We start from the raw sequence: 24,002 nt of genomic DNA, 5'->3' as shown, positions 1-24,002 counted from the left end.
TCAGAAACCCACGGTTATTCAATTTCGACGGCTATGACACTGTATTGACACATATTGTTATCCTTTACAATCTCTTTAAATAAAATAGAGATAAATATATGTGGTCACTAGAGTCGCAAGCCACAGTCAACGTTTTTTTTAATCTAAACAATACAATGCATAGTATATTGTGGTCGCATAGTAAGTTAGCATTTCTATATAGTATAGTATATAACTCTTTATTCGCTGTGACTCTATTCTACGCGTGGGTCGATATGTTTTCTGTTTCAGTCTATTTGTGTTATCATCCTGCCTGCTGCACCACGGCCGCGCCGACCGCCGATACTGCGGTTGGTGTGGCAACACTGAACGAGGTGATGAACACGTTGACGATGGTGATGAGAAAGATGCCGAGGACTGTCATATTGTTGATCTTGTCAGCTTTACAGATCTCCTTCTCGTCTTTGACGTCGTACCGGCTGTTCATGATAAGGCCAACGCCCACCGCTATCTGGAACGTTAATTTAATAATTAATTGCATTCAATTGTTTTGATTTGTCACATTTTACTGGATCACTTAGATATTAAAATTAAAACAGTAGAGTAAGTGTCAGTACGAAAAACTAACAATAACTACATCCGCCACAAGCTGTCATTTCAACCTAACACTATCTATAGAATTGTCCGAAATGTGCGACGGAACAGAAAGGGCCGTGGCGGGACAACATGCAACCTACATGCTGATAACTTTTTGCTTATAATCTACACTAATATTATACAGAGGAAAGATTTGTAAGTTTGTAACGAGTAAACTTAAAAACTACTGAGCCGTTTTCAAAAAATCTTTTGCCATTGGTTAATTACATTATCCCTGAATAACATAGGATATATTTAATGTTGAAATTTGGAACTGGGTGCTGCATGTTTACCTGGAAGATAACGCTAAGCGAGATGAAGACGAGACTGGGGTAGAAGTAAGGATGAGAGGTCGAGGATTCTAGCACGTAGCGCATCTGGTTGGCGTTAGCGGAGAGCAGCGCGAGGTCCATCATGCCCTGCGCCAGGTTCTTTTTCTGCTGGTACGTGTTCACGTCCGGGATTGACTGAGAAGGTCAAAACTAATAAGTCAACAATAATTTCACAACAAGAGACTACTTAAGTCATCACTAAACGAATCTGTGTAGATTTACTTCTAATAAGACTGTTTGCATTTTTTTTATTCATAATTTAAGTAACTGGTGTAACTATCTTTGGGATTTTTATCTTTATCTTTTACCACAAGTTCAGTAATGAAATGAACAATGCAATAATACTTACGCCTGGCGGTGGGAAGGGCGAGCCGGGCCGGTCGTCAATGTTGAATCTATTTCCGAATCCGTTCACACCATCTGCAAATTACGAGATCAAAAATAAGAAGACTTCAGAAGAATACTAGTACCCACAGAACAGATTTAAGCAACGACTGGTAATTTGTCTAATTGCTAGCCACAAGTTTTCCAAAAAGTGGTCTTGATTTTCTTTTTTTTTTGCATCGTAAAGTAACAACGATTGTTTCTAGTAAGAAAAATCTTTACGTTGCAGACTGAATATGCAAAAACGTTCATTCTTGAAAATTAACTCGATTAACCTTAAAAGTAATTTAAATAACAAATATATTTATTTTAAATAAGTCATGCAAGCTGTTTCCCTTTAAGCACTCGATGAAACACGTTGTGTATAAAGCAACTTCATGAGTATTAAAATAATGTTGATAATCGCCATGTTGCGTGCCACTCGCATGCGATGTCTTGCATATTATGTACACTATGATTCTTCTGTTCATTTGTTCCAACAAGTGCAAAACGTGCCTTTAAAAATAGTATTTCTTGGGTATTCGGAAAGAAGAGTAACATTTACAAAAGGTCAAAAAGGAATTAACAAATATTTATATTTCTCAAAAGAAGAGCAACATTTTCTTTCGTTTTAAATTGTTTTAAGAACTTTGTTGATTGACCACCTTTTGTATTTAATCAATTAAATTAAAAGCATAGTAGTCTAAGATCTAGATCTAGCCACAATAATCTAATTTCCTCATACATGTTCACACATTAAATGGTCGTTATTTCCTTGTACAGTTGGAATCCGTATAAAGCATAAAACAACATTGCATTGCTTTACATTATATGATCTGACGTTTCTAGGTAGCAACTAATCTATTTAATGGATCTTATGATTTAACAGTTGACTTTGTTATTCTTGAGTTTTTTTTTTTACCTATTAGTTTAGATACGAGGTTTTCTAACGTTTCTCTTCGATCCCTTTCAATTTTTTACATGTTTCATTAAAGGTATTTCTACATTAATTTGTGGACTTTCAAATTTATTGCCCGTTATCGTACATTCCCTTCAGTTCCTACGTGGACCTCAATGTCACATTGATATCTTTGGTATTACTACTTTAAATCATGAGGAAGTTAGTTGACTGTTCCTGTTATATAACGACATAGATGACGCTTTTGGTTACAACATATGTTTGTCTAATAAGATGACCAGTTACTGTCTCCCTAGAAACTGCATTCGCTCCGAAGCGATTCCATAACCAACTTCAAACTATAGAACAAACTATAGATGTATAGAATTCACCATAACTTTTAATAATATACTGTTCGTAAGAAACGGGATTCTTACCACGATTAGGCTGTCTGAGCTCCCGATATTTCGGCACAGTTGCATGCGCCATGTTCACGGGTTGACCCGTGTGACAGCCTAGTTTCTTACGAACAGTATATTAGTAAAAACCACGAAAGTTTGAAGTTATATAACATTTAATAAGTCACGCGATTGTCACGTGTCAGTTCTATACATTTTTGAAATCCGTTATGGAATTGCTTCGGATCGAATGCAGTTTGTCTAAGGGTGCTGAGCTGCTGGATAGTAAAATTATGCGTACTAGTTGATATATATGACGTGGCCGAAGCTTGGTGACTCAGGCTCTATTACACTCAGCAAACTCCCTTTCACATGCCATTTAAATGTTCCAATAACAATGGAATGTTTTAAACATCCTCAATCCTTGCATGAAATGAGGAGATGGTACGTTGTGGTAAGAGGGTATAAGGATGAGTGAAGCAAAAGTGAGGTGTCGGGTGTGAGGTTATGTAGGAAGATGTGAGGTTAGGTGTGGGGTGTACGGGTGTAATCATGCATCCAGTCACCGTAGGGATAGTCAGTCTCGTCGGTGGCTGGCCACGGCCATTTACCCTCGTCTGTGCCGATGCCGTCGTCGTGTGTAGGATGCGTTGATCCGTCGCCGCTTTTCTCCTCGCTCCCTGAAAAAAAAAATACAATTATTCTTAAACATCAACTGTCAGGCTTCTTAGAAATACATGTGTTTAGTATATATCTGAACTGAACTGACAAGTGTTGGACATTTCTATTCTTATAATACCAAACATAAACTTCTTACGTAATAAGGAAAACATTTTTTTTAAATTAATTATAAATTATTTATAAATAACAATATAGTACTAATATATTATCGACTGACCGCATATCATTTCTGTGGTGAGATAACCTATTTAGTTATTGGTCCAATTGTATGAACAAATGTATTGCTATTCAAAAATATACTGATGTATGCAAATAGGGTAAATGTATCAGTATTTAAGGCACTAATAATTGATAATATAGTGGAAAAAAGCAGACGTTTTTTTCATAGTTTTTAATCTAATGCTGATAGAAACATATAACATGTTCAAATTTTATCAAAATTGTTTTTAAATATTACATTTTACTGTCTAAAAATGTCATTGAATTTGTCTATAGATTTACTTTAGGTAGTTTCAGTGTTTAAATTAATGATATAAATATTTCTATTTTTAATTAGCCTGTGATTACAGACTTATAATTGTATAGACAGTATTGTTATAATTTCTCATTTCCATTTCACATTAGTCTTCATAATGTTAATTTAATTCTTGATTTTTAAATAAATTTAATTAAAATTCAACAATGCAAACAAGCTGTTAACAAAGACATTGTTTATTGTTCACACATTGATAAGAGACCGCAGGGCAGACGTTCAGAGGACGTTTCTTTGTATATAATACATATTATATACATGTATGTAAACAACTTATTTTTTACATTATACGATTGTGGCTAAGTAAAATTGTATACAGTAACTAAGAACTGTCATGCTCGTAACTTCGCGGAATTAAAAAAAAAGTGAAATGCAGATATCATGTGTTACTCGAGACTGTTCGAACCGTTGCGGATTTATCAAGTTAATATGCCAATTAAACGTATCCAACGGAAACCATACACATTACTAGGATCATAGGTATGTATTCTTCCAGAGTGTATACTTCATCTAAACCAAATTTCATCGAGATTTATGCAGCCGTTCTGGAGATATATAGTAAAATCCATCCATCCAAACATTCGCATTAAATAATTAATATAGAAAGAAGTAACATAGACCTGCATATACTGCATCAACTGCACTGTTGACACTTAGCAGGAATCGTGATTTGTCGGTGACATGAATAATTTAGTATATACCTTCGTGTGGTCCATCATGTTTCGTATCCCCGGGCTCGAGCAGGCCGTCGTCGATGCCAGGGAAGGGATTCGCGTCTGAAGGTTTCTCCTCGTCCAGGTCGTCTACCTCGGGACCTGACACAAGGTGATTATAATCAGTCATATTTTAAATAGAAGCAGAAGTACCCGTATAAACAGCAATAGCGAGTGCAATTTAGAATTTTTGTGACTTTAATTAATGTAAAATATTTTACCGGCCAGCGGAGGCTTCGGTCTCTCCTTCTCAGGCTCCAGCAGCGGCTGTGATGGGTGTCCGGCTTCCGCCTCGTGTCCGTCGATATGTGTGTTGAGCTGGAAACATAAAATAAACATTATTAATATTAATCTAAAACATATATTTATTTATATTCTGAAGTGACAAATTACTATATTCTGATAAGTGACGCCCATAGTAAAGACCTCAACACCCTTTGACTTTAACCCTGGTTAATCGTTACTAAATATGAATTATCCCAGGACTCAGAGACACGCTAGCCTTGTGGTTTGTGAGACGTTTATGTGTCTTGTGAAACACAAAGTAAATAAATGTTGTATAAATGTAACGAGACACGATGAACTAAATTTTAAATGATGATGAAAAAAATATTTGTCGTTACATGAACAAGATTCCTTCGACGTGTGTCACACCTTTTTAAAACTCGCTATAACTTTGTTTATACGTCATTGGTTCTAACTTAGTTATGAAGTTAAAATATGTAAAATAAATAAACACATTGGTGACGTACATGATCTTTTTATAGCGACGTATTTTCTATTTTCATTTGTTTGGTTAAATCTGATAAGAATGAGTTTGTTGACGACGTGTTTTTACTGCTAATTTACCTCTACAATTAGACAATTACATGTTGAACCAATATTTAAAAAAAAAACCTTTTTATAACAGAATAACTTTTTAACTTTGTTTTGCATTAAACAATTTTGTTTGTTCATTTTGAAACTAATAATTACCATTTGTTGTAGTGAAAGTAGTTACCGTACTCCGGGTAAAACCGAATTCAATTTTTTTTTCTAAACAATAATTAATAACGTGATAACTGCTGTTTATGTTGAAGGTTTTCCTGTTCAGTTATTACTCATCGTAATATCTTGTATTGCAGTCTACAGTAATTACACTCGTCATAACGTATTTTCAGTGCCAACGTTGCACCGTGGGATATTTGTGTATGCATTTTATCGAAGGGTACATTAAATGTAATTAAGGAAAATGTTTTCATTGCAAAGTTCTAATTGAATTAGCTGTCGCCCGTGACTCTGTCCGCGTGGATATAAAAATAATGAAATAGCCTATGTGTTCTTCTAGGTTATGTTCTAAATCTATGTCAAATTTCGTCAAGATCCGTTGAACCGTTCCGGAGATACCTTCAAACAAACATCCATCTATCTAAACTGTCGCATTTATAATATTAGTAAGATTATCTCTATCGAGATATTTTAAAAGTTTCTTCTTATATTCTTAAAATTTCATATAACATATTGAATGTATAGTTCGCATTAATATAAGTTAATAAAATAATTGATATACTTAACATATATTTGAACAGGAAAGTAATTAAGAGCGTTCTGAGAACGCAGTAAATGTTTTGCACAGGTTTGGCATCGGTCGCACGCGTGGGCGATCTTTGGATCTACTTTAAACATCATTAGGTGAGGTTCATTGTCAAGGGCACAGGGCTGTGCCACTGATTTTGTTGTTTGGCTAAATTTAAATAATTATAATTGCGTTGATCCGATACCTGATCGTTCGGTGAATGATTTATTTTAGTAAAGAACACACTATTCGCGTCGCACTAGGTCTGGAGGGGGGAGGAGGAGCTACCATTAATATGGTCTTACTCCAAGTAATTGTTAAGTTTACATCTATTTTACATTTTTCAATTCGAGGGGGCTGGAGAGGGCAGCTGGCGACGCTGATAGAACACACACAATTCAGATAAAATGTAAAACACCAGGTTTGTGTGTATAATGCACTTCTTGTTGTTTTTGTGTCAACGAGTACCTAGTTTCTAAACAAACATTCGAAATTTGAATACTAGAAAGTATTCTTAGATCAATTTAGATGTAAAAAAATTGACTGCCAGTTATAAAAATTGCACTAAATGACATAATTTAAGATATGGAAAATACGTTAAATCCAGAGTTGCAATATTTAAAAAGTATAAATATGTATTGGCAATTATTTATCTTGAAATTCTTGCTAACGACTTGAGTGCAAATGTCACGTTATAACGAGATTATACCTACAAAGTCGATATTCAACAAAAATGTATTTTCGTACAATATTTTACAGAAAGAACAAAGAAAATAAATTTGTTATTACTGATTTTACTAATAATTCTTACAACTTTTTCAAATGTTTGTATTATTTTTCGTCAACGAAACATTCACACAAATACACCGAGTTTTTAACTGGTTATATACATTTAGAGGTCATCGAGGTTAAATGTATGATATTTTTGGCTACGAGATATCCCACTTTAGACAATTAGTATCACTTTAAAGACCGGCTTTTCAGAAATTAAGATTATCCTAAGCTCGCTAGACATCTTCATTTTTAAATGCACAGTGTTAAGTGCACAGATGAACTGCACAGTTTTAACTAAGGTGTAGGTCGTTTTTTGCCTGCACACGTACTATTTATCGTTGGTTTCAGAGACTATAATCCTTCTATAAATTTCCTTCTATAGGGATTTAGGTCTCAGAAACCAACGATTAACTGAACAGTCTGAATGTACAGTTAACTAAAGTTATGTAACCGGCTTAATTTATCTGGCTATATTAAGATAGAGTTTGTCTGACCGCATTAATATCAATAAAATTGCAGTCTCGGAGTATTTGATACTGAAAATTTGCAGATGTTTTTTTTTTTGTATTTATTTACGTCTGCTATGCAGAAAAATTTTTAAAAGAAAATTTCTTGCATGCGTTCTATAAATAAAGACGTAGTTTCGTCGCGCGACACGCAGTAGTATTAAGACTACGCTCAATCATTTTAAATTACCTCTAATACGTTGCATCTCCTGCCAAAACCAATGTTCCTGAAACACTGTCTTTTACTCTAATGGCTCGACTTTCCTGTCACCTATAAGTGACAATAAGCGGCAACAGTCGGATTGTGAAATATAATGTTTAGAGTCAAGGTTAATCAGGAAAGTTAACATCATATTTACATGCCAAATAGAGAGGGAACAATAAATATATACAAACTAGCTTTTGCACGGCACTTCGTCCGCGCGGAGTTTAAAAAAATCTAATAAGAAATATAGCCTATGTTACTCAGTAATAATGTAGCTTTATAATGGCAAAGGACCTTTTGAAATCGTACCAGTAGTTTTTGAGTTTATTCATTACATACAAAAATACTAATTTTTCTTTATATTAGTACCTATAGGTTAAGTACATATTAGTGTCATGGCTATATATAAACCACAAACAAAAAAGTTTACCAAAACGTTGGCGGTGAAATACATTGAATCATAAATGATTTAATCAATTTATTACTCACAATTTAGCTTCTGTTAAGTTATTTTAACTTTCATATTTCATAATATGTTAGGTTTTCCGTAACGATTGTCATTATACGTATTTATATTATGGTTTCCCAAATATGAGCAATTTTAGCAAGTTTTTTTTTTTACTTATTTGTACAATATTTTACCACGAAACGTTGGTAAATGAGATGACGTATTTAAAAATTAACTGTGTTCTGTAATTCTCATTATTTTAATGACACATCGTTCGGAGAACTTACTTTCAGAATATTTTGGCTTATTTAACGATCTATTATATGGCTCAAGCGATTATATTTTTGACATTTTATTCATAATCTTTGCAGCTATGGATTTAAAAAATATCTAAATTATGTACATAAGTAACTATGTGATGTTGTTTAATTTTATCTTACTAATATTATAAATGCCATTATTTGAATGGATGGATAGATGGCTCAATGGATTTTGATGAAATTTGGCAAAGATCTAGAACATAGTCTGGAAGAACAATATGTGTTACTACTTATTATTTTTATTTTAATTCCGTGTGAACGGAGTCTCGGGCGACAGCTAGTATTTTTATAACTTCAGGTCAATAACAAAAGAACATCATGCCACAAAAAATATTTTTATTGGCGAGATGAATTTACATAATCAGTACATTCGTACAGAAACATATGGTCATGTCATTATATTTGAACGAAATGAGACATAAATATGTTTTCCTATTGATTTAACAGCAGAGAAAATTAACAGACATGTTAATAGCAGTCTGGACATTTATGAGGCTTATTGATTTTCTAAGATGATGATAAATTGAAACCTACTAGTAATACTGGTAACCAGGAAGATTTAAATGTTAATAATTTTTGTAATACGAAAATTGAAGAATACACGAAGACAATTGACGTCCTTTTTTAGGAGTTAGATGTGTCATATATATAAATATAGCACAATCAATAACTACTTATAGGTACAGTCAGCTGCAAAAATATGTATACAATTAAAACTTTAGAAATTTGTATACGGCTTAATTTCCAAAAATACGTATTCGTATATTTGTAAATAATATGTATTAATGGCATATTTGTGTGTCAATAGTATATTTATAAAACTAAAGACATATACAAGTTTCTAAAGCTTTAAAAATGTATATATTTATGTATCTGACTGTACAAACTGTCATGACTTTGTGATATACTCGTAGTATGTAGATGTTAATTATATGAAGGCTGTATATAGTGCGTGAGTAGTCTCGTTCTTTCAGGGTCGATGACCGCAGCCTCCGAGTAATCTCGGGAAATTTTTTGTTTACTATGACACGGTATTATAAGATTCTAATTTTAAACTCATAAGTGTATGTGGACGCAAACACACTGTACCTCTCGTATGCCTTTATGTCTGCCAAATAGTGTTCTATGTAACGTTAAGTGAGCGGTTCACAAGATGGCATAAAGTTTGTATTGACTGGACTATGTACTATATGTGACGTCACAACGCGGAAAATATTGGTCATAGACTAGCTCGCGGGAAATATATGGACAGGTTTATAGGGAGTGTATATTAATGAACTGTTTACTTTGTTACGTATCTTACATACAATAAATTTTACTAAACAGTAAAGTAATATATAAATAAGTATAGGTCCTCAGTTCCCGAAGAATTTTATTAGATGTGAAAAATAAAATGTTCGTTTTGTTTTACACTCTTGCAATTTATACGAGCAACTATTTTTTAGATCTTTAAAAAAAACATTATTACGTTGGCTTTGATCCAGATAATAGGAAATGAGAAAATTAGTACTACACTGATATTCTATCCGTTTTTATTTTATTTTTAAAACAATGCAACTAACTACTTATTTGCTCGCACAAGTTGGAGTACACAAGCGAAATACCGTTGTTATATTTGACGAAGCTTAATAAGTTTAAAAATATTTATTCGTCGACATATGTCGGTGAGTCTATTACATAGAACAAATGTGTAGTTTGTTGAAAAAACAGAACAATACACGATCCGTAACTTACCATCGGTTTCCGAGCCTAAAATCTTGTTTAAAACATATTACTATTGCTTTGTCTGTGTTGTCAACGATAATGACAGGGATGACGATATGTTTTAAACGGAGATTTTGTTCTCAGAAATCCAAGGTAAGACGTATAAAGGCCGCTCCAATTTGACACAATAGTTACATTGTTAAATATTTTCGGTAGATATTTGGCGCCGCAGCTATAATAATTAAATTTAAATGAGATTCTTTACCTAGTTTTTATATTCAAGGTCTGAATTGTACACTTTATTAGGGATATTGGAAATTAGCGCCAAATTACGAAATGAATAAACGCACGATAATATGAAATTTCTGTGTTGAATTTGCTAACCTCACTGACGTGTCTTTTTTGATAGCTTAAACAGTCCCTTAGTGTCTATATCTTAAACTAAATCTACACTAAATATCTCCCTTAATTACCACTAATAACTCTGTGTACGACATTGATGTGTATAATTTCTAGTAGACGACAGTAAGAAATATAAAGCAATTAATTAAATCACACTTCACAGCAATAATCTTCAACTTTCTCCCTGAATGCCAGACTTACATGAATAATTCACAGCATCATAATGTGAATAAAAAACATTGCATTTTTGCACGGACCACAACTCATACCAATCATCATTTAATTAATTCTGATACGCGTACTTCGACAAAACTACCAATGATATTTGAATGTAAACTAAATATAAAACGAGTGGGTAAAAATACATAGATATGCGGTAAACATTACCCTCATGGGTCAGCAGGGTAAAAAGATACCCTCTTGTATCTGCTATGATAACTACGAATTATTTTCAAAATAATAATGCTAAGTAACAATAATTATTGCAGTGGCCAGGTTTATCATTAGAAGGAAAACGTTATCTTTAGGTCGTTCTAAGTTATTATGCAAAATCTCATGAATTTCATATTTTTATTACATACTCAAAAATTATAAAAACAATACCAAAACTACTATCAAAATTATACCGAAAGAAACAAAAGTAAGAAGTCAAAATGCAATGTGACTTCCTACAAATTTTCAAACTATAAAAATGTAACAAAAACCCTTTTATTGTTCTTTCATTCTTTTTCCGTTTAAAACAAATAGAGATTTTTCCAATATTATCAATAACTGAAAACTGCAAATGATTTTATTATAATAAGAAAGGTTAATGAACAAGTAAGTCATTTTAAGGTCATCGGCCAAGGTTAGTCATTGCTTATATGACATAGCTAAATTTATACCTTTCACGTCTAAAAAACATATGTCTATTGATTTAAAGATTTCAGACAAATCAAGTAATTTAAGTAATTTCTATTAAACTAAAAATCTTATAAAACTAGACCGATGAAAAAAAATAGCAATATGTAATAATCAGGATAACCATAGAGATTTCTTAACTTACTTAAGTTAGGATATTGTTAAATTAATTAGTTAACATACCGTGTCCTTGCCGTGGGTTCTTTCGTTTATGCGATGCACATCCGGTTTGACAACATCCCTGGGAGAGGTTGGTGTGCCGAAGACCATTTCAACATCATTCAGATCCAAAGGTTTTGTCCCGTGCATCTTGGGAGACTCCACTTTGCTTAATCCCGAATGACTCGACGACATCGTATCACTTAATATTATAGACAACAAAACTAATAATTATTGTCTTTAGGTATTAAACGATTTTTAACAGTGTTTTTTATTAATTATAAAGAAAGTTTTCAGCGAGGCGTTCGGTAGAGCGCACCACGATTACACGTCCGCTCTTGGCACCGGTCGCAATGTTCACTGACAACTCATACGCAGCGTCTGACTTAATGACTTGATCTCTAAAAATACCATAGTTTTAACACAGACTAGACGATACCTCGTGAAATATACATTGGATTCCCCGAAGCTTGATAGAACCGATACTAGTTTAACGTCAAAAAAACGCTTTGTTTGCGTTCATAATTCAGTCTATTAATATAAATAGAAATCTCAGCAAGTTTAACTACTGGAACCTAAATCCTATTAGAAAATAATACGCACATAGTATTACAGTGGTAGACGCCAGCAACAATAAGCATCCGTTGCACGAATTGGCCGGCTCGCCCGGTGATATACCACGACCACACAGAAGACAGGCGTGAAGTGGAAGTAATTCCGCGTTTCGTCTGATGAGTGTGGTGCCGGAGGCCTAATTGTACTCCTCTTCTCCGTCCCACCCTTTTCTTATAAATGAAAGGATGAGAATGGGATGGAGATTTGACGGATGAGGGGATGCATAGTAAGGCGAAATATACTCTTTCTGTGCGTCCCCTTCTCCGTTCATTAAAGGTAGGCGACACATCTGCAATTGCGGATGTCTATGGGCAGCGGTATCAGGTCGCTTGTTCGTTTGCCACCTTATGATATTAAAAAAAAAATAACACGAAAGCTTGCACCTAGAAGATAAATCTGCGCGTGTAAAAATAATTGAACTTAACAATCAAACAGTATATGGTTTATAATTTGAAAAAAATTAATAACTATGAGGAATTTTAAATGAAAAATCAAATTAATTAAACTCAAACCACACAACGACTGTTGTAGGACGTTCACCTGATGGTTTTTACGCGCCTACACGTCATAGTGCTTGTGTCACGTAACACAGTGCGTTCAATGTAAATATATTATTAAAATTATCCTAATTTATTCTAGGTCCTTAGGGACCTTGGATCTTGGACATTCCAAATGGAAAACGTTTGATCGCACTTAAATGTAGAATCCTTTGTAATTATATATTATACTAGGAAAGAGTAACCAAGACTCTTTAATTAAACTTTACTTAACTTAGGCTTTCAAAGGGAGCTTATAAAATATCTTAGCGTCAACTTGCTCTATATTTTAACACATTTATATTTCTGTAGATGGCGATTTCCTAAAGACAAAGTAAACAAATTTCCATGTGGTTTAATGCTCTTGTTTGTAACAAGTGTATGATATTCCAAAGGTGAACTGCATAAGTGCAGGAAGTGCGCATATGTAGAGTAATCGCGTTCCATAAGTGAACAACTAATTAAATGACGGTACAACAAAACTAACACAGATATTATTTAGTTTGGGGTCATTATCTGCACTATATTTAACGTCCCTGTATGTTCACAAAACAATTTCTGATTGTGTGTTCATGACACAAATTATGCCACACAATAAAGTAATTTGTGTTCCCATTTGATGACATAGTTATGCATGTCATTGCCACATGACTCAGTTATCGGCGAGTAAAATAGGGCTTGGGGGTTCATAAATGAGATAGGCACAAACTTGTTTTTTCACAGACCTTTTAGAAGTTACTGGTTTCTGTAAAATGACAGCAAACTAAATTTCATCTACAATTTGTGGACTGGGCAGACGACCATAATTTTCCCTGGTCGACAGGTGGTCCTTGATCACTTTTGAAATAAGTGAACCAAATGTTTTAAAAACATTTTGAATTTAGCTCTATTTTATAACGATATCGGTATCGGATTTTCTTTAAGTATTTTTTTATCCGAGTCCTAAAATTAAGCATGCAAGCTCTATTATGTTAAATATTTTTCATGTTTTTTGTGTACAAACGAGTTATTTTGTACTGGTTTAAATATATGATATCATGTTTAACGATTGTTTTTTTTTTACATTGAAGTAATTTTGTATATACGATTTCTTACTGCGCGGTACATTTTGTATCGCCCACAGACCGGGCTGCGTGACGACAACCAACGGAAGCCAGCCAGTGGACCAGTTTATCTTGTGTCGACGCGAGGGGGAAAACCACCGCAAACCGAGTCACTCTGTCGTCAATAGAGCTTTTGATAACTTTCTATACACGTAGATTTGAACACTGACGAAAAAAATCCTTAACCGTGGACAAAAAAGTCCATCCACTGACTTCTTTTTATCAACCAACTCTGATCCGAACTACGGGAACTACGGGTTTATCTAAGAACTAGCTGTCTCCCACAACTCCGTCCGCGCGGAATTAAAAAAAACTTAATCAGTATCCTATTGTTATTCCAGACTATGTTCTATATCTATGTCAAATTTCAGGAGATATATCTATCTATCTGAACATGCGCACTTATAATATGAAGAAAGACATGATGTATTTTATTTATATCTCATATTTGTTAACAAATTAGAAGTAAGTAGATAGAAAAATTCACCCTCCCAAATAGAGTTGGTGTCAGGCAGGCGGCCGACTAAAAATTAAACCAAAACATTGAGGTTTATAAAACTTTGTGTACCGACACCACCTTAAGTGGTATAAGGGTAGAGAGATGAGATAGAAAAATAAATGATTCAATTTTCAATGGTCATGGTCGAATAGACAATTTACTGGACAGTGATTATGAGAAATTGACCACTGACCTACCTCAATATTACATTGATAGTTATTTTTCTTGGAATTTACGCAAGCAAGTGGTTTAGGTTTCTCGCGCTTTATCTCTCATGATAACTTCATGACCAATTTTATGAACTTGCGGTATTTTGTAATATTATCAATATTGATATTATTTACCCACGTTTGAGTTATGAAATACTTGAAGTTAAAAAAATAACTGAATGTTTTTCAAATCTCTTTAATACTAGCTTCTAAACGATTGGACATTTATATGATTTCCATAATTTAATAATATAAAATAGGTATACACAAAAACAAGATGGATGCAAAATTATAATATATACCCAGACCAAACTTGTTAGGTATGAGGAAGTTTACATGAGCTAACTTATTGAATAGCATTATTAATTACTAGCTGTCACACGCGACTCCGTCCGCGTGGAATTAAATAAAAACATAATAAATAACCTATGTGTCCAGACTATGTTCTACATCTGTGCCAAATTTCATCAGGATCCATTCAGCCGTTCTGGAGATACCTTCAACCAAACATCCATCCATCTAAACATTCGCATTTATTTAAAAGTTTATCAAGGAAATAATGCTTCAAAACAAGAATCTAGAACTCAATCTATGCTTCAGCTCTGCTTTTTATAAAAATCCCCCGCAGTATTTAAATTTGTTATTCCTTAATTTCATTCACAAGGATCCCAAATAATTATATAAATCTTAAATTGTTTAAACTTTCGTGAGACATCATAATTAATTAATTAAGAAACGGCTTAACTCACGTTTGATCGTCCGGTGACGGCACCGACTAGTTTCGGACCCATCGGGGGTCCACACTCGCCCTGAAGATGGACCCCCGATGGGTCCGAAACTAGTCGGTGCCGTCACCGGACGATCAAACGTGAGTTAAGCCGTGTCTCAATTAATTTATATAAATCTTATTACTTATATTAAATGTAATTAAGATAAGAAGATTCAAGTTTTATCCCATAATAGCAGAAAAATCCCCTAAGCCTTAGTCATTGGAAATAATTGTCAATTGAAACATAATTTAAAATAAAGTGCGCAGGCGCTAGTGTTGGTCAGGACCAGTTTATAATTGTCAAGAGACACGCAACGAACTAACGCTCATAATTATATATCAGGTTTTATATAAAGTATGTAATTAAATATTTAGATTTCTTATATATAACAATAATGATTTATTTAAAAAAAAAACTATGTTTATCATTTCGCACATGGCTGCCTCTAATCTAAAATTTTTATTTAACCTTCTTAAGTTCTTACTGATCAATAAATGCTTAACTATTAAGAATTTAGAACCCGTAAATGCTTACACAGGAATATAAGTGAGTTCATGACGTTATTTTAATAGTTTGTTATTTTTTTTTTTTATAAGAGAAGGGGGCAAACGAGCGGCGCGAACACCGAAGTGATCATCGACGCCCATGGACATCCGCAACACTAGGAGAATTGCAGATGCGTTGCCGGCCTTTAAGAAAGAGAAATGCTCGCTTCTTGAAGGACCCTAAGTCGTAGTGGTTTGGAAATACCGCCGAGGACAGACCATTCCACAACGCGGCCGTGCGCGGCAAGAAATTTCGCGAGAACCGCACTGTTGTGGAATGCCAGCCATCCAGATGGTATGGATGGTACCTGGCGGTCTGTCGGGTCGTCCGATGACGAAACTCGGCGGCAGGAATCGTTCCAAACAGTTCTTCGGAACACTCCCCGTGGTATAAACGATAAAAAATGCAGAGGGAACTGACGTCCCTCCGCAAGGCCAGAGTATCAAGCCGATCGGTAAGAGCCCGGTCGTTGACGATTCGAGTCGCACTCCGTTGTATGCGGTCAAATGGAAGAAGCTGGTATTGGGGTGCTCCCGCCCAGAGGTGCGAGCAGTATTCCATGTGGGGCCGAACTTGCGCCTTGTACAGTTGTAGGCGGTGGCCCGGCTGGAAATACTGCTTCGCCCTACTGAGCACACCCAGCTTTTTGGAGGCCAGCTTGGCCTTGTCTTCCAAGTGACCGCGAAACTGAACGTCACTCGATATGTCAACGCCGAGAATACCGATACTGGCTGAGGCAACCAGGGGAGTGCCCTCAAAACGAAGATCTACGACAAAGGGTTGTTTTTTAGCGGTAATGGCGCATACTTGTGTCTTTTTGGGATTGAATTCAACGAGATTTCGTCGACCCCAATCCGAAACTTCACCCCGTAGGGTCTCCAGTTTAATGTTTATTATAAAATTTCTGAAGTTTTTTTTTTTGTAATTTTAATTTATCAAGACACAGTCATGGTAATGGAAGTAGTTGTCGGACAAAGACTAATTAAAGTTCACTGAATCATTCGCTCCATGATATAATAAAAGGAAACGATGATGGGACTGTATAGCGACAATTGCAAAGTTTTTCCCGTTCCATATCGCAGTTCAATAATATTTGAATTTGTAAGTCGGGAATTACTAAATTACAAATTTAAAGGTTATTGACGTTTAAGGAATATAAATCCATAATTCAAACAAACATAAAACATTAAAATCCAGACGTTAAAAACCTTTTGCCTTGTATTTGACAAAAAAAAAATATTGCTACAGAAAAAATAATTCCACGAAAATGTAGCAAAAGATAAGCAACATAGCGTATACCATATACTACGATCTGAAAACAGGCAACAAGAAGTATTTCTACGTCTTAACGATCGAATAAAGTGCTGGAGCCTTAATTCTTAAAGAAGAAGAATTAGATTTGACATAGGAAAACACGGATATGGTAGCAAAGGCATAGGAGCAAAACAAAAAGTTAGACTCCCCGTATCCCTTGAAAACATTTTGCGGTTTTAGCTTTATCCTATAGGTACATCTGCTGTCATCATCATCGTCAGCTCACTATACGTCCATACTGAGGGCCTCGGAGTCTACCCCAAATTTGGGATGACTAGGCCATAGCAAACAACGCTGACCCAGTGCGGATTGGTTGACTTCACACATATCTTTGAATTTCAGGTTGCATCACGATGTTTTTCTTTACCGTAAAAACGTCGGAACATCTGCTGTATTTCAATAAAATTAATTGAAACCAGTTGACGTTTCAAAAACATTTATTAAGGCGGTAACCATTTTAGTATTCATCATTTTTCATTGCAGACAACTTCCGTCAGTACCAACAACGAGCTGCGCAACGGCGTCATATTGACACAGGTTGTGCATTTTTGGAGGTTAACTACCTTTTTATTGTAAAATATATGTAAAACTAATAATAATTACGTATAATATTAACAAGGATATAAAGAATTATAGCGTAACTAAATATAGATTTAAATAACAATGTACAATACATACAGACAGAATAAGGAAATTGTCAATCAACACCATAAAGGAGAGAATACGGATTTATTTATGGCAACCTATAGAAAAAGACATGATTTACTAGTTCTGAAGACCCATTTTAGATATGTAGTTGTTATAGATAATGCTATGTTAATAGTGATTCGTGATATGTCCCTTAAAATCGTGTATGGTAAAACTTCTATTTGATGAAAATAGAATTTCAAGCCATTATTCAACATGAAAATTAAATTTGAAATTAGTAGTTAAGTAATACACAGTTATGTATATTTATACAGTCAATGCGTTTTTGTATAAACGTAAAATAATTGTTTTCTTAAATTTCCAATGCGCCTCTTAAAATAAATAGCAAAATTCCTGAACTGCAAAAATCGTAAATTCCACATTATGAAATATAGAAAAAAGTACATTATAAAACAATGTTTAAAACATTGATTATTACATGGGCTAGGTTATTTATAAAGGGTTAGAAGGCGAATTTAAATCCAGATGTGTCCTAAAACCAAAAGATTTAGGAACTACATTTATTTACTTTACTTTGTAAAGAATAACAGAAAAAGGCGCCAAACAGCGCCATGGCCTATTATCTCACCACATTGTTCTTATTAATTTATAATGTTTACTTAGAATTGTATAGTTACTGTATGATAACATATGTTTATGTATAGCTCCCAAAAATTCGCTATAAAATATCAATTGAATTCAGCTATCAGTCATTAAAAAGCGATTCACTAGAAAAATATACATGCGTCGTATTCACCAGCTTATCAACGTTGATAAGCTCTTTATGTTCGATGACAGCCATTTTGTCGTGTTAGTGGACGGGCTAGTAAGGACGCGCGCGCACAATTTGTTGTAACTTTTTTATTGAAAAAAAAAAACAATCAAAATGGGGTGTGGTGAATTCTTAGTTAAATATATTCTGTTCTTTACGAACTTATTTTTCGCGGTAAGTAAAAATTTTTTTTATAAACATATTTTTGAAGGATCACTTACAAGCGTGCCGATTTTCAATTAGTCACCTTTTTGTTTTTGTCCTATTCTATACATTATTACATATACTCGTATACATTCTCTTCGAGTGCTTTTCCTTGAAATCTAGTCACTCAAGCCGATATGTAATCCTTAAATGATATTGTTATCGTTAGCACTTCCTATAGGAAAGTGACCTAACTCAGATTTTTCTTTTAAATTTTATATTTCTTTTAAAATGCTGATAGCTACTTTATCATCACTCAATTTTTATTTTATTTTGATTCTGAAGATTTATCAACAAATTATACAGTAAACTGTTTAAATTACATTAACATTTATTGTTTTTTTCTGCACAGTTCGACACATCATACTGAATGTATATATGCTGTGTAATAAACCGATTAGGAATACATACAATAAATGTTATTATACCTAAAGTTATGAATCATAAAAAAAGAAAAATGCATCGCAAAATCGCGTGTTGATGGGTGTTACCAGACGGTGAAATAACAAGCACTACGAGGAACGTTTTTAGTTTACACAGTTGGATTTTATGAAACATGACAAAATTTCACTAATTGTAACTGATAATAAAACGCATTATAAAACATGTATTATCGTCCGTTCCAGGAATTAATTTATATTTTATAAACGTACTTTGAAGACACAACGTGGCTACATTTGGTCGATATTTTAAATGCAAAGAGGAACTGTTGAGCTTGTAATTTACATTTACCATATTGATATTTAAAAATGATATAAATACATAAGTAAATATAATATTGAAGTTATAAATAAACTAAAACACATACTCTTGTCAATATCGTCGTATAAATCTTATCATGATTCTATTATCGTTGAAATACTCGCAGAAAATCGTTAACCGCGAAAAAGGCTTTAACATTGTGAACTGATAAGGAATTATGCATAACGCATGTATATTCAAAGCTCTTAGTCATACAAAAGAATGTGAAGTTACATATTGTTTCATATGTTATCAAATTTATCAGCTAAGTACTTCTAAAAATTGTCATTACTTCCTTGGATATATGTAGCGTTGCCAGGCGTCCGGATAAAGCCGGACATAGGTAGGTGCGTGTCCGGCCAAAATAAACGGTTTTCCGGCTTTTGTTTGGCTTTCTACATTTCCCAAACGAGAGTGTACCTATTAATACTGAGACAAAATCCTAAATAATATAGGGTGTCCGACCTTTCTACCCAAATGTCCGGCCAAACTGGCTGGTCTGTCTGGCTAGTAGGTTTGGCGACCTGGCAACCTTAGGTATATGACCCTTATCACTGCAAATAAAATATGGCTTTGTTATAAAGATATATAACTTACAGCAGTGGGACAGCTATAAATAGCAGCAGCAACAGTGGAAACTTACAGCAAAATAAAGTACAAAACAAATCGGACGTTGTATGGAAGATAATACATGAACTGTAATTGTTATCCGTCTACAAATTCGCATAAATTTAGATAGATTTTAAAAACTAAATTGTAACATTCATAGATGTACGATAATTCTACGAAATAAACGGTCTCATTTCCCAAACGGCATGCATTATTAACTCAAACGAAACTAGCAGTCGCAGGAGTGTTTTTTTTTCGACTTCTTTTCTGGAAATGTATATAAGAGTAGACATATTAATCTTCTCGATTATTTCTAATAGAGAATCCTAATAGAGTTCAGTGTTTTCCAAACAAGAAAGTATCCACGAGTTATTTAGATTCATACATGAAAGAAATCCTCTTTGTCCAGTAACATATCTTGTTTACATTATAATTTCGTGAGTGTTGTATGAAAAAAAGTTATAACCTCTTTTCCCGTGGCTCGCTATCAGCTTATCACTACTGATAACGGCGACGGCGGCGGCCATCTTATGATATCATTACCTATCGATCCAGCGACACGTTTACGCATTTTTTTTTCATAAAAAAATAAAATAAAAAATGGGGTGTGGTGAAGTACTCGTACGATATATCTTGTTCATTTCGAACATATTATTTGCGGTGAGATTTTTTTTTATAAATATTAACATCATCGAAATCTCATAAAAGACTCAATTCGGATTATTTTCATTCATGCCTAACCCTTTCCCTGATAATTGTTGATCTCAGAAGGAATTTCTTTACATATTAATTCAATCAAGATATAAACAACATTAGTATATAATAGATAAGGAACAGTAAGCCTAATGTAAATATCCCGTAGCAACTCTTCGGTCTTAGAAGAAAGTGTAGCGTCTTGGAAACACTGTGACATAGCTTTTAAAATGTAATCCCACCAATACAATCTAACTATATCTATAGTTTTTATGTTATATGACCACTAGATATATGAACAAAGAACAAAGGAGCGACATCTTTGAAAGATAAACCAAGAAAACATTTACACAGCCTTAACGGCAGATTACACAAAGATAATGGTAAAAAAGTATGTTTACCATTATCCTTATAAATAAATACATATCTTAAAATGAAAGCGTAAGCACATAAAGAGAAGAAGACAGTTTAATGAATCCAAATATTTTGTATTTAGGTATTGGAGCTATGAAAATGTTATTACTTGAGTGAAACCTGCGCAGGACATAATTTAATTGACGAAGCTATAAAATTAATTCGCTCAAGTACAGTCGAACGAGCTGACAACTTACAACTTAATTAACAGTATCCATTGCTGAGGCACGAGACGTCAACAAGTATCGAAAGAGAGACGAGAATAAGAGGAGTAATAGAATGTTTTGCGACATGTTTTAACAAAATATATTGTATGTAGCTAGCAGGTCTGGCGCTGTTGGGTCTGGGCGTGGCGGTACAGCTGCAGGGTACGGCCGTCATCAACATCGCCGACACAAGCTACCAGGTGGCGCCTATCGCCTCCATGGTGGTTGGCGGCGTCGTCTTCCTCATTGCCTTCTTCGGCTGCTGCGGCGCTATCCGGGAGAGCAACTGCATGCTTATTACGGTGAGAATTGTCCCGTTACATACAAAAATATATAGGAGAATATACTTGTGTTTAGTTCCCGACTTGTCAAATAAAATGCCGGGTACAGTATCGAACATGAATTGTCAAATGACGTACCCTAGAAGCTTCTATATGAAGCGTTTCCTTTGTGGTAGGAGTACTCGATTTGTGCAAGTTCTTCTCTTATGTTTAACTGCATCGCCGGAGTAATTCCAAAAATCCCCGCTTCAGCTCCCTTTTACATTTTATTTCAATAATTCTTCTGTGTTATATTTCATTGTATCATAATAATATTAATTAATTAAGAGTAGGTAATCCTTAAGTAATTAACGGTGAAAGTAAACCTCTTGCTACTTTGGATGATAGGGCAATTTTTAAATCATAAATGTTAGAATTATTAACAAAAACATGTTTCCTGCTTATATTAGGTGTAATAAATAAATATTTTATATTAATGAAACGATAATTCATACATGTTTTGATTTCAGTACTCGTTGTTTATGATTATCCTGATGATATTGAAAATCGCGCTGGCGAGTCTGATCTTCGTGAACCTGGACAGTCTGGTGCAGGGCGTGCCCAATGTACTAAACGACGCATTTAATAAAGATAGGGTCGCCTTCCAGGAGATCGAGAGAGCCGTAAGTTACAACAATTTCTACTATGCATTTAATATACTATTTTAGAAAGATTTAACACATTAACCACAACATAAAATTAACAAATCAAATAGTTTTTTCGATTATATTTTAGCGGTATGAAAAAAAAATTACAATACAGGTTGTTGATGTTCTAAGATGTTGTTTAATCATAGTGTTTTGACATCATATACATTGATAAACGGATAACATATTCTATGATGTTCTAGTTTCACATAAAACAATATTATCGGTCGGAGCGATAACGTTACGGATGCGTATCGTGAGTTTTCACTGTAAAAACACATGTATAAAAATGTATTTTCATCTCTGTAAAATTTTTTGAAGTAACAAAATTCAAAATTCATTTATTTGCCATAAATAGGGTCTAGTGTCTAGGGACAGAGACAAAAACATTTTCGAACACGTGTTTCGTCAGTGAAGTCTCACATTTACGTTGCTTAATGAATACTATGTTACAATAGGTTTCCACTGCTACGACATTTGTTATATTTTACCGTCAAATTCCATTGTCGAAAGACTTGTTATTAAACATGTTGACTCGGTTTTTAAAGAGAATGTATGAACTTTTAAACATGTGTTGAAATGGCAACTGAGAGTTTAGTATTAACGTGAATTTCAAAAACCATGACTCTATTTCTATGTCTGTCTATTTAAAAGAGAATATGAGGGATGTGAAATAAACAGATTTGTGTGAACAGTTCACGTGCTGCGGTCCGACTGGTCCGCTGTCGTACATGAACATCGCGCTGCCGGAGACTTGTTGCGCGTCTCAGCCGTGCACACCTCTCAACGCGTACTCCGGCTGTGACAAACAGGTCCAGAGTCTGCTCGAGACATTCGGTCTCGCCATCGGCGTTGTTTGCATCGTTGTTGTTGCTATTGAGGTCAGTTTGAGATTTAACGAGTTTCACTATAATGTGACATTTGAGGTAAGGTGGTCAACCTCTGAACTTTCATGTTCAGTATTAAGCACATTTAAATTTTACTATGCGAAACTTTGGATGTATGGATGGATGTTTGTTAGAATATCTCCATACCGACTCAGCGAATCTCGCTGAAATTTGGCGTAGATGTAGAACATAGTTGGGGAGAACGCATAGGCTACCAATTGCTTTTTTAAATTTCGCGCGGACGGAGTCGCGGGCAAAACTAGTTTTATAATTATAGAAGCACAGAAGGCTCAAGAAGAATATTTTTTGAAACCAGTAACAAGTTTCAACATATTTGTATTAATTAACATTCTTATATTTTATTTTACAGCTTGTTGCGGTAGTGTTCGGCTTGTGTCTGGCAAACCACGCGCGGAACAAGAACCGGCGGTCGCACTACTAGGCCGATAGATGGCGCTGTATTACATTCGTTTATAACTTTACTAAATGCACACGTTTTGAACAAAAATTTTGTTAACGTTATGTTAACAGGTGAATATGTATTACTGTTGATAATAATTGTATGTATTAATGTTTATATACGCAATTAGTGTTAGTTAAGGCGGGTTTTGTGACCCAATGTACAGTCAGGGTGAAAAATTAATTACGATTTGATAACCATTAGTGAAATAATTTTAGGTCTCTAAAGAACAAGAAATATCTTTTGTATTATATTACATTGCTAA

The 24,002-nt window shown here is 34.3% G+C and overlaps 2 protein-coding genes across 4 annotated transcripts; one reads left to right on the top strand and one right to left on the bottom strand.

Annotated features, from left to right (window-relative positions):
* Positions 1 to 272: 272 nt before the first annotated feature.
* Positions 273 to 11,868, bottom strand: LOC106708404 (ninjurin-A). Of its 2 annotated transcripts, none has more exons than XM_014499899.2 (7): positions 11,530 to 11,868; positions 4,754 to 4,850; positions 4,521 to 4,634; positions 3,173 to 3,286; positions 1,297 to 1,367; positions 909 to 1,082; positions 273 to 490 (listed from the first exon to the last, which is right to left on the bottom strand). In XM_014499899.2, exons 1-7 carry the CDS (start codon positions 11,698 to 11,700, stop codon positions 284 to 286), a joined length of 948 nt encoding a protein of 315 aa, XP_014355385.2. In that variant the 5' UTR covers positions 11,701 to 11,868; the 3' UTR covers positions 273 to 283. The 2 variants fall into 2 exon arrangements, with proteins under 2 accessions (XP_014355385.2, XP_045536854.1); XM_045680898.1 differs by having other exon boundaries at positions 3,218 to 3,286.
* Positions 11,869 to 18,560: 6,692 nt separating this feature from the next.
* Positions 18,561 to 23,998, top strand: LOC106708435 (leukocyte surface antigen CD53). 2 transcript variants are annotated; one of them, XM_014499943.2, is made up of 5 exons: positions 18,561 to 18,730; positions 21,537 to 21,725; positions 22,214 to 22,366; positions 23,086 to 23,271; positions 23,648 to 23,998. In XM_014499943.2, the coding sequence occupies exons 1-5, from the start codon at positions 18,671 to 18,673 to the stop codon at positions 23,717 to 23,719; spliced, it is 660 nt and encodes a 219-aa protein (XP_014355429.1). In that variant the 5' UTR covers positions 18,561 to 18,670; the 3' UTR covers positions 23,720 to 23,998. The 2 variants fall into 2 exon arrangements, with proteins under 2 accessions (XP_014355429.1, XP_014355430.1); XM_014499944.2 differs by lacking the exon at positions 18,561 to 18,730 and adding an exon at positions 20,680 to 20,770.
* The last annotated feature ends 4 nt before the right edge of the window (positions 23,999 to 24,002 follow it).

This window comes from Papilio machaon, chromosome 14 (assembly GCF_912999745.1).
Source record: "Papilio machaon chromosome 14, ilPapMach1.1, whole genome shotgun sequence".
Taxonomy (NCBI): Eukaryota; Metazoa; Arthropoda; class Insecta; order Lepidoptera; family Papilionidae; genus Papilio; species Papilio machaon.
Note: the sequence above shows the minus strand (reverse complement) of the source record. Positions and strands in the feature narration are given on the sequence as shown.